At 28.0% G+C, this 11,866-nt stretch overlaps 1 protein-coding gene across 3 annotated transcripts in view; it reads right to left on the bottom strand.

Annotated features, from left to right (window-relative positions):
* Positions 1-852: 852 nt before the first annotated feature.
* The window catches only part of LOC129959523 (alpha-catulin-like), a 47,016-nt gene continuing 36,002 nt past the window's right edge, over positions 853-11,866 (bottom strand). For 2 of the 3 annotated variants that reach the window (XM_056072393.1, XM_056072394.1), the window contains 5 exons: positions 10,037-10,219; positions 7,585-7,662; positions 4,905-5,027; positions 2,305-2,388; positions 853-1,410 (listed from right to left, as the gene is read on the bottom strand). In XM_056072393.1, the coding sequence (XP_055928368.1) occupies positions 1,258-1,410; positions 2,305-2,388; positions 4,905-5,027; positions 7,585-7,662; positions 10,037-10,219 (621 nt within the window). In that variant the 3' untranslated portion in view covers positions 853-1,257. The remainder of the gene's footprint in view (positions 1,411-2,304; positions 2,389-4,904; positions 5,028-7,584; positions 7,663-10,036; positions 10,220-11,866) is intronic. The other variant, XM_056072392.1, reaches the window with a different exon arrangement.

The raw sequence follows: 11,866 nt of genomic DNA, 5'->3' as shown, positions 1-11,866 counted from the left end.
CTATTTTTGCATTTTAAATTACTTAATACTTTCACTCAATTGCAGTTTTAAAACTAAAAATTCAATATGATGCACGCGTCAGACACATCATTATCTGCAAAGAGGTAAATTCAAAGTTCAACATTTTAAATTGTGCACAAAGTAAAAGAATCACTCGAGAAGAGAAGCATGAAAATACCCTTTATAAGAAGTTTAAATGCAAATCTAAATAAAACCTAAATATCAAAAATCCATAAAATTTATTTTGTTTTATAAATAGCACAAGCATAAATTAAAATCTAAACAGTCTAAATTAATAAAAGCGCTATACATGCAATTCACTATCGCCACGTCTTTTAAAAATTTCTAACACATGATTCCATAAAGATATGAAAACAATTATCACCTCAAAAATAAAGCTTTTAAGTTCTACACACTTGCAGTATATATACATACAGCTTTGGAATTATATTAAATCTTTACATCCTACTACATTTCCAAAACAAGCGAACAATTATTCACCAACCCATTCATTTTCAATGCTAACAGCTATTCAGTGGACAATATGAGTACAATAGAAGCGTGTACCCAAAACAATAAACTGATAGATTAAAGATTATCAGAAGATAGTAGAAAGTAATTCTAAATTTAATACAGTTAAACATTTATCGTTACTTCATTATTCTTTTGAAAAACAATCTATGCAAGAATGCATATTATAAGCAGAGGGGAAAAAAAAAAGTTTCAAATTTACAGTAAAAGCATACCAACTATAACACATTACAGATGCATTCTAAGAAATTAATGAAAAAATTCTAGGTTCTTAAATTTATAACAGAAAATTTTAACAAAAAAGTTAAAACCTGGAATGAAAAAAAAAAAATCTTTACTCTAGTGGGTAATACAATAAACACGGTGCATTTAAAGATTATATTTCAAAAATAACTTTGAAACGGGGCTTGTAAAGCTAAAAATTATTTTAAAAACACTACCTTAAATTACTTAAAAACAATATAGTCTTTGCATAAAAACAGTAGTGGTCCACAATAATGCATCAATGGCTAAAAATCATATAAAATTTTAAATACCTACAATTCCACAAATGATATGAAATATGATATTTTTATACTTGACATTTACTCATACAGATGCAGGAATTCAATTACCATATATCAATCACACAAATAACAAATTCTCAGCATATACTTAATAAAGTAAAAAAGAGACTCTAGTACGATGAGGGTCCCGTTTGAATCTTTGGGGACCGAGACCAAACCGTCAAATGTTAGGGTTTGATGAGTTTTGGCCAGAGTCTTTAGATGGAAGATTGCTCGATGAAGTGGAACGGTCAAACACATAATCTTCCAGATCATTCTGATATGGCGATGCAGTCTGAGTCTGACTAGTCAAGCTATGGAAATCTATATTGTACTACAAAAAATATAAAGTCAATTAAGTAATACTAACAACATATTAAAGATAATTCAACCAAAACAACTTAAAATTCGGCTTTCTATAATTTATTGCTACTTTTAAACATGGTGATTCGATGCCAAATTAAATCCATAAAACAACTTCTCAATCATTTAATATACTTTTAAAGAATCTTTGTTATACTTTTAATGTTTTTTGCATTTATTTCTGATCCTCGCTTTCAAAACAATCAATTACCAGTATCACAAGATACAGAAATTAGCATATTTACTAGTTTGTTTTCCGCAATAAAGATAATTATCAAACTTACTAATTTGAAAATTTTTGAAAAGGATAATTTCTATGAAATAAAAGTATCAAGAAAATTCTAATTTATTTGGACGTGACAAGAATGATAAAAAAAAAACATTTTCATTCATGATCATAATCTTGATTTCCTATTAATGAGAAATTATACTTTCCTATTAGCAAAAAATTACACTCTACAAAAAAGAAATCTTCGTTTTTATTTGGAGATCAGAAAAATTGCTTAATAAAATTCAGACATCAATATGCATACTTGTAAAATCAAATATTTATAAAATAATGAGCATTTAATGAATATTGTTTAACCAAAGACAGAAACATTACAATCAATCATAAACAGCAGTTGATTTTTTTATATTGGGTTTATTCATCAAAAGTGTTTATCTGTGAGAAGGAAAAGTTTAACGCAAAAAACGTTTACTATTATAAAGCAAATACAATTATGGCAATATTTTCTTATGAAACTTACCATTCATAATCAATGAAACTATAAATATTCTTTTATAACATCTAAGACATAATTCTAATAAAAACAATTTTATAACAGCTTAAAAAGTCACATGAAAAATAAAGTAGATTTATTACCTTTGTAGCGCAAAACAGGCAAGTTGTTACAACTTTGGAAATCACATTCATTAGATTTTTCGTTTCTTGGATTACGTTATCAACCTGTGGACAAAAATCAATTAATTGGAAATTAAAATTTTGAATTCAGGTGAAATAAGCTTTATAATAATTTTAGATATCAAATGCATCAATAATCTCATTATCAAAGAGACTTTGTTTTGGAACATAATTTTCTAAAACTCTTACTTGTAAATAAATTTATGCAATAGAATCAGTCATCAGAAAAATAACATTTGGCATAAGAATAATTTTGATATAATTATACAAAGGGTAATAATATATTATCCTTTGTAATATACAAAGAATAATAATTATATACGGATATCTGCTCTTAACATAATCGCATAACCGTTAAACAGGCCTAAATTGGGAAGTTTTATTATGGAAGTTCTTTGGTGATAGGTCGGTTAAAATCTGCCCTACCTTTTGCTTAGCTTTTGAATTTTGAAATTGAAATTACTCATAATCATACAACTTAATAATTGATTTAAAGTTTTTCATCCAGTTGGCAATGCTACACACCAACAGTAAATACGTAAATAAATGAAAAGAATTTATACTAATCAAAATGTATCAGTAAGTTGTATGTGCTGCTGTGCTTAAGTTGACGCACTGTGACTTTTTGTCGCATAATGAAGCAGTGAATTTTCGTCGAATAATGAAGCAGTGAATTTTTGTCATTCATAATGGTATGTGTTATTTTATTATGCGTGCTTATATTGTTTTATAATTAAAAAACCACACATATATTTTATGTTTTACGCTAATTTTGAAGATGTGAAATGGTGGGATTATGCAAGTCCTGCCCTGTAAAAAAAGGTAATTAAAAAGGTTTTTTTCTAATTTTGAGTAACGCTTTATGTTAAATAATGGAAATGAAAGGGGTTTTTAATTTTTTATAGTTACAAAAAACTGTACAATTAGAGTTTTTATTTTCCTTAAAATCATGTGCCTCAAAGAGTTAAATGACAGAAAGAATTTGATTTAATGTTGTTTGAGTCAATAACCATATTGCTCAAATCAAATTTGTCCTAACAATCATATTTAGTACAATATTTTTGACGCTGACATTTTAAACAAAAAAAAAAAAATATTAAATTCTTTGGCAACTAAAACTGATTGAATTATGGTGCATTTAAAATCACGATTTTGGAGGAATTCTACAAATGAATACAAGAGCTCGAGAGCGATCTTATGCAATCGTTTGCAAATTGAAATTATGTGTTGTATTAATAGGCTTCGTTTTTTTCCCCCGAATACTTTACATGAGTAATATAATACCTTTAAAAATATTCTTAACACAGAACTTTTTAATCAATATTCTCTTCCATTTTATTTCATATTTCTTCTATGCTATTTTTCAGTCATTTTATTTAAAGAACAACAATTTTATAGGACTATAAATGCTACACTCAATTTATCAAAAAACTTATGCTTTGTATTTAAGATAGTAAAATATTTGATATCAATATAATAAAGGATACTTTAGTCATAGTGAAGAAAAAAGAAAATAAACGGAAATAATTATGTTACTTAATGAAAACGTTAATTACGTCAAATAAATCCCAAACCAGTTGTCAAGACGCAAAAAAAAATTTTAAGTCCTTCTTCTATGAGGAAAAATTTCACCAGTTTCTAATAATATGTTTAGTCTTACTTTTTATATATTTCATTTGTATGGAAAACGTATTTTCATTTGAGTGACTGTTTCTGAAAAACAAATACGCCAATGCGTTAATATGATGGCAGTATTATATCTATTGAATGAATTCTAGCATACCAGCTGACATTTTTCTCTGTTACACCTCCCTTCATCTCAAGAATAGCTTACGAGAAGTCAACACATGTTCTACACATTCAAAATTGCAGCTTAGAGCATTCTAAGCAAATACGGACACATTCATATTTCACAATATTAGGGCAAAAGAAACTGCCAGGAGATCAAGAATTGCATTTAACTTTTGCGATTTTATTTTCAGCAAACATGACAAAAGTTCATTTTCCGTGAATGGCATTTCGTGATCGGATGAGCATAAATTTAAAAGAGAGGAAATTATTAATATATATAATCACTTCTGGGCGCTATAAAATCCTCATAACATACAAACAGGTCTGTGAATGTTAGATGAGGAATACAAGCTGCCCCAGAAATTTTCTGACACAGGGCAAAATATCACCGACGTCAAATATTTATATCATAGTAATGTTTTATATCTAATTATAATAAATATTTATTTACAATAATTAATTATTCGTATGATGTCGGAGAATAAGAACTGCATGACTGAACGACGAGGAGTGATAGAAAATGATAAATCAGTAGCATAATCTCTAACTAAATGTACTGCACGGATACTGAAAACAAATTTTCACATTATTTAAATTTTACAAAAATAAAATAACATCCGAAACGATTATAATTACTAACTTATTATTAAACCTGAACATTGAACGATATATAATATGATATATTCATTGACAATGATTGCAGGAATTGCCACAGAAATAGAATTTTTATTAAACCAATAATAAAATATATGAAATAATAAGAAAAATACCTTTGTAAATGTAGCAGCTTTGCCTACAGTAGGATTCTTAACAGTAAACTGAAGTTGCTGAACAAAAGTAGGAACTTTATCAAGATACTCTAAAAGTTCATTTTTATGCTGTCCACCAGGTACCTGATAAGAGAAAAATATTTAGACATTTGTGCTTCTGAAATAGAATCAAGCATCTTTTCGCAAACAATCATCAAACTAATAACATAATGATGTTCAATTTGTGGGAGTAATTTTTTTTTTTTTTAATCTTCTAGTTTTCCTGGCCATAAGCAATTTAACTATTTATGTACCTTTTGATAACCACTGCAAAACATTTTTTCATAGTCTCAGTTTATTACACACACTGAAGTTTCAAAACAAAACTTAATCCTTTGACTACATATTTATCTGAAAGGACTTTTGTATTTGAAGTGCATTTAATCTTTTGAACATATCAAGGCAGTAGCTTTTTTAACATAAGAATTCATTTATTTCTTACTGGCCGCCTTTGGCGACCAGCCAGTTCGCAAATCTTAATGTTTGTTAAAATTTTAATAATTAAATATTTTATGCGATTCCTACTTTAATAGTTTCTTCATCAAAATATTTTAAAACTTCAAATTTTGATAGTCATATAATTCACTCATAATATTATGAAGTCCTTCAGTCATAACGAATATGTATTTCTCTAATTTTCTGTTAGCTCCCGCAGAATTTATACTTTAAATTAAAGAGGAAAGGATTAATCTGCAGTTAATATAATAATATTTTTTATTGAAACAAAGTATTTTTCTGTAATATGATTACTGAAAACAGAGTCACTGAGCGTTTAAACTTTATAGGCACAAAAGAATATCTTTCTTAATTTATGTAATATTTCAAGAATTTGTCAACAAAATTTTCTCAGATTCATCATGACCAGATCGATTAATTAACAATTTTTAATTTTAAATGCATCAAACACTAAGAAAATAAAACGAAACGTTTAAAATAATCGGTTGAAAACAGGTTAAAAAAATTACTTAAAACTATAAGCATATACAAAAAATATAAAACATAAATACAATTTAATTACAAAAGCATGCAACTAACCTAAAAATAATTTAAATCGTCCGCAATCAGTCACAACAATCAGAACACAATGCGCATGCGTGAATTTTCAACGCCAGTTACGGTAACGCAAATTTTTCTACGCCAGTTGGGGGTAACGCTATGCAGATTAGAAATTTTTAATTTCCTTTATTTTGTTTTATTTTAATTCAAAAGTACTTCAGAATGAATCTGAAAGATCGATTAATTAACAATTTTTAGTTTTAAATGCATCAAACATTAAGAAAATAAACAGAATCGTTTGAAATAATCGGCCGAAAAATCTTAAGCCTAGCCTTTTTAGCGTGAGAAAAAAACTGAAGCCTTACTGATTTGGCGGTGGGGAAAATGAGATTTTTTTGGTGGGAAAGTTAGTTTTTAATTAATAATTAAAATTCTAATTAAAAATTCAAAAAAAGGGACCCCAGGTGCACATTCCCGACCTCCAAGGTATACACGTGATATATTTGGTAGCTGTAAGTCAAACGGTCTGGCCTGTAGAGCGCCCACACACACACACACACACACACATTGAGCTTTATATAAGTATAGATTATTCAGAATATATATTGCTATATGATACTGAGATAACTTAAGCTAATTAGAATTTAAAACAAAATGGAAACATAAATTCAAACAAATGCGGAACGTTCCAATACGTCAAATGTACCCAAAGGGTTAATTAATACATATGCGGAATTTTATCAGTAAAACGTTCAGCAACATGAATAAAGCAAACGAAAGAGTTCCTATTGTTGACTCTTAATTATCCAAGCACTGTTATTGAAACTATCCTGTGGAATCATTGTAAATGGTACTAAACATGTCTTTTGGATACATTCCCTTTCAATGGATTCTTTTATCTCGTTGATTGAAGTTAAAAGCTATAAACATTCATTCAGAAAGGATGTGGTGAGAGGGATGGAGTAGGTTTCAATGCCATTTCTTCTATTAATCTTTTCTTCTACTAACCTTTCCTAAAATATTCTATTCAGCTGATATCTATAGTATTTCAAGGGTAATGTAAAGGCACTTTATCGTGCTAAAAATTTCGATCTTCACTAATATCCTCGAAACAAAATTTGTAAAAACATGAGGGACTGTAAACAATCACAGAAGAATATTAAGCCACACAGAATATTAAGAGAAACTAAACAAATACCTAAACTTTCATAATATAAGAATTGAAATGCATTACAAATATGATAAAATTTAATTCTTTTCAAAGGTCTGATAATTTTTTTTATTAGATTTATTATCTTTCACTTAAATCGCAGGTAACGAGTTTTTTGTTCCGCTCGCCTCACATTACATTTTAAATCATTTTATTTTGTACTCTTGCCCTACTCTTAATAATTATAAAAGATGTTTATAGATGTGCTAGGCTACTGTTTAATGAATTCCGGTCTTGAATCTACAACTCTTTAAGCATGAAGCTAAGATTGACAATGAACCACAGAGGTCTCATTCTAAAAACTGATTTAAAATAGAACAAACTGAAAAATGATATTTAATTATTTAACTTTTAAAATGGCTTTGAAAATGAGTAAATTTTATTAAGTATTGCAAAGCAGTTTAAAAAGATTCTACAAAATTTTAGATTCCTTACCAAATATGAAAATTGACGAACTAATTTATATAGCTTATTTGCTTCCTCAGCAAAAAATTCAGCTTGTGTGAAAAGGTCCTAAAAATATAAAGTATATTAATAAAATATTAATACTTTCAAACATGTCAAATAATTACTTAAAACTGTAGTAGGGTACATAGTGAAAAATTGCTGCAAAAATTATGCACTTTTTAACCACCTTAGCCAAAAAAAAAGTACCTTTGCATAAGCATGCATACATAAATCTACATATTTTCTAAGCATAGGATGTTTTCCATTTCATAAAAATGCATAGTTTTTGTTGAAAAAGTTTTTAAAAATTAATTTTAAATGTAAATTTCAATATTTATTTCTATAATTGCACAATGTTTTGTACTGTAAAACAAATCATGCTTTTTTGATTTTGACAAAAGTATAATCATATAAAATAAAAAAAAAACTATCATTGCCAAAAAATTAATAAAATAACTTCAATACATATTAATAAAAACTTCATACTTCGTTGAAATAACTTCAATACCAACTTCATTCTATCACCAACCATTATCAATTATCACCAACTTCATTCTATAAATTAACTCTAAAACTTGTTCCATGATAGTAACAGCTGCTTTATAATGCATAATTGTATGCTTTCGAAACTAAGACATGAAATATTCTTTAATCAAATATAAAATATACACAGAAAATGACCACTGAATACATCAATAGTCTGTTCTTTTCGGGTGATTACCTATTTATATTTATTAACTATTTAAAATAATGATTTATACACATAGAAAAGTGAAAAAGACTTCACAACATATTTCAGATTTTAATATTTTAGAGATGTTTATTAAGTATTTGCAAAAGTGATTCTCAAACACTTCAAGCTTGCACCTTATCTCCATTGGAAGAAATATTTAATTCTTTATTTTACATCTTCTATCAAATAAAATTTGAGAGCCATAAAAATCAAAAGAAAATTTGTAAGACTTTTCAAGAAATAGACATAATTGAAAAATTTCGAAACTAATAATAATTAACATTTTCAGATATGCAATGGAAAATAAGCGCTTGCTTTTCTTTAATAATAGGGTCACAATAAAGCCAATAGACAGGTATTTTTACAAATTACGATAATCAAAAATATCTCGAAGGCTTCATTTAAAATATATGTAATTAAGACCTTCGCAAACTTTCAAATATTTTAAAACTTTATTATATAAACATCCAGCAACACTCAGTATTTAATTTAACGTTATTGAGCAAAAAAATTATTTCTAATAAGATAAGAATGTTAACTTCAATTCCCTGAAACAGAAAATAAAACTGAGTGAAGAACATGCAATAAAGCCGTGTTTTCGCAATGAAGTTTTTTCGACAATAACCTTTTTAAATGTTGTAAAAAGCCTTTTATAATGGTTATCAAAAATTTTCTCAGATGTATACATCTGAGGTTAAAGAAGGCAGAAAAACTGGCAGATTAATCACGATCTTGAAGACTACTTATTTTTAACAATCATTAACATATCAATCATATCAAAGAATTGGGGTTTAGTGATTGTCGTTTTTTAATAAGAAACATTATTGAACAAATTTCTGCATCATTTGGTTCCTGTCAAGCAATTTTGATATATCGTTTATGTTTGTGAAGCGATATTCCGCGAATTGTTCTAAAAATGTGTTCTAGTATCCCAAGACATGATTTCTTAAGATAATTCCCTCTTAAAATGCAGTTACCTATGTTGAATTTATATTTTTGATACAAAAACAACTCGCCTTCTAGTGAATGATGCGTGAAAAATGAAACGAAAGAAACAAAATAATGTTTAAGTCCATTAAAAAAAAAAAAGATTATGTCGATTACTCATTTTGAGAATTTTACAGCCTTTCTGCAAACTGGTCCAATTATCAGGAAAGAAAAAATTTAATATTTTACGTTATTTGCGGGAAGCAATTAATCGAAAAAGGCCTGCATTGTGGCAAGAGAACACATTTCTTTTTAATAACGAACTTTGCATTGCTATTATTTCTTTTTAATATTTAATAAATTTATTTTTAATAACGAACTGCATTGCTATTACCAGCCAAGAATTTCCGAAAAAAAACTAACAAGTTCGGCTTAATAAATTCCATTTCCGACGGATTTGGCACCGTATGATTTATTTTTAATTACACAGCCGGAACTACTTTTAAATGGCCATTGTCAGAAATTATGGAGCAATAAAATAAAATCCACTTCAAACCTTGTAAGGATTTCAAGAAAAACGACTTTAAGGCCCGGTTTGATGATTGGAAAGAAAAAGTCAGCATGAGTGTAGTATACCAAAACAAATTTTGACATAAATTATTTAAACACTATTGTTTTATTATACACAAGAATCGCAAAATATTTAAATGCAATTATATGATACATGAAAGGTAAAGTTCTTCATGCCATTTGACTAATTTTTGAGGATGTGAAAATTACCTGAGTTGTTTTTAGATCACCTTCTCCTCTAGTAAACTGATACATCGAAAATGCCATCTGTGACATACTACGAGCTCTCTTGCAAAGGTCGTTTTCAGTAGAAGACCATCTCTCTGTCTCAGCATCTATTTCTGAAGTCAATAGTTTCATTTCTAAGCCCAGTTTTGCAATCTTTGCCTGCTCCTGAAATTAATTTAGTGAAAACCATAACTGAACAGTCAATGGCAGATGCAAGAACAAAATTTACTCTTATACTATATAAATTGCGTTAAATTTGCAAATACTGTTTAAAAAATAAATACAGACCGGAAATATACACAAAGATATCTCGAAAATGTTTTTTAAAGGGGGGGGGAGAACTGTAGGGATTTACTGGCTTCGTAATGCCATTTAAAAATGAGAATTAAGAAACTTTTACAAATTTAGGATTTTTTAAATGCAGTAAAATAAACTTTCATTGTAAAGAGGTAAGATAGAAAAGCAAATTACGTCCATTACATAGATTTTTTTTCTTTTTTTTAGATTTACATTAACAGAAACCATACATAATGCATATTCTCCAAAAAATACACTTAATCTGGGGCAATTATGCAAATAAATTCTGATCATAATACAATCAAACAACTAAAAATAGGAAAAATATCTTAATTAAGCAAATTAGAAATGCTTTATTCTTATATAATAAATAATGAGATAATTTGGGTGGCAGAAAAGAGGAACTTTTTTGTTTAAAATATTAGTGAATAAAGAATATTTTATAAATATCATAACTAACTTCAAAATGATATGTAATTCATTTTATCCACTTTCTTAAAATTATTTTCAAACCACTTGAATTCAAACAAAAAAAAAGCATTTTAATTTCTGAATTGCACGGATATTTGACTTCTCAGAATCTAACTTTTGAAACTGTCTTGCATGAAACTGCAATATGATAGGAAACACACACGGCTAAAATAAATGCCTGCTCAGCTAAACTAAGTGAAAATTGCCTTCTGAAGCAATATAAGCTCTGATTTTACTGAATTTATTTCTCACAACCTTTTTGTCTGTTTTCTGCCTGTTAGCACTGATGGTGTCATTTACTGGTCATAGATTTGACAAAAAAAAAAAAAAAAAAAAAAAAAATCTAAAGTATTCAAAAAATTTAATCTTTTCTTCAATCATGAAGAATTAAGCTGTCATTTAAGGAGAACACATCCCCTGCATTTTTACCAGAATATATATATATATATATATATATATATATATATATATATATATATATATATATATATATGCACAGGGGGAGGGAGAGAGAGAGAGAGTATAAAATCTTATAGTATCCAATATCTAATTTCTAAACTGTTAGAATAGACATACAGTTCCAGTTGGGAAAATATTTAAATTAAGGAAAGAATTGTATTTTATGTTGTTTGAGTAGATAAATATTGTTACGGAAAATTTTTTAAAAATAAGATCCAAAGGAGTGGGTATACAGTGAACAGAGTCCAATGGGTTCAACAACAAATAACATTTTTTTCTACTCAAAACAAAGACACGCAAACAAAACATAGCCGAAATGCATATGAACAGCACTTGCAGTAAAAAGCAGCAAACAAGCAACAAATCGGTGATAAATAAAACAGCGCAAGCTATCAAAGAAAGTTCGCAAAAGGGACTTCGCATGCCAACTCACGTCTCTGAAATAGTTTGCTATTCTTACCTGCTCGTTTCAGCAGAACTCAATTAGAGACTGACTGATTTTAGCTCTATCTCCCGGCCTTTTAAAATTTCCGTGAAGGGCAAAGAAGATTCTAGAGAGATTTGTTCCTAATAGATGTATCACCA

The sequence above is a fragment of the Argiope bruennichi genome, chromosome X1 (genome assembly GCF_947563725.1).
Source record: "Argiope bruennichi chromosome X1, qqArgBrue1.1, whole genome shotgun sequence".
Taxonomy (NCBI): domain Eukaryota; kingdom Metazoa; phylum Arthropoda; class Arachnida; order Araneae; family Araneidae; genus Argiope; species Argiope bruennichi.
The sequence above is the reverse complement of the archived record's forward strand: the minus strand, read 5'-3'. Positions and strand labels throughout refer to the sequence as shown.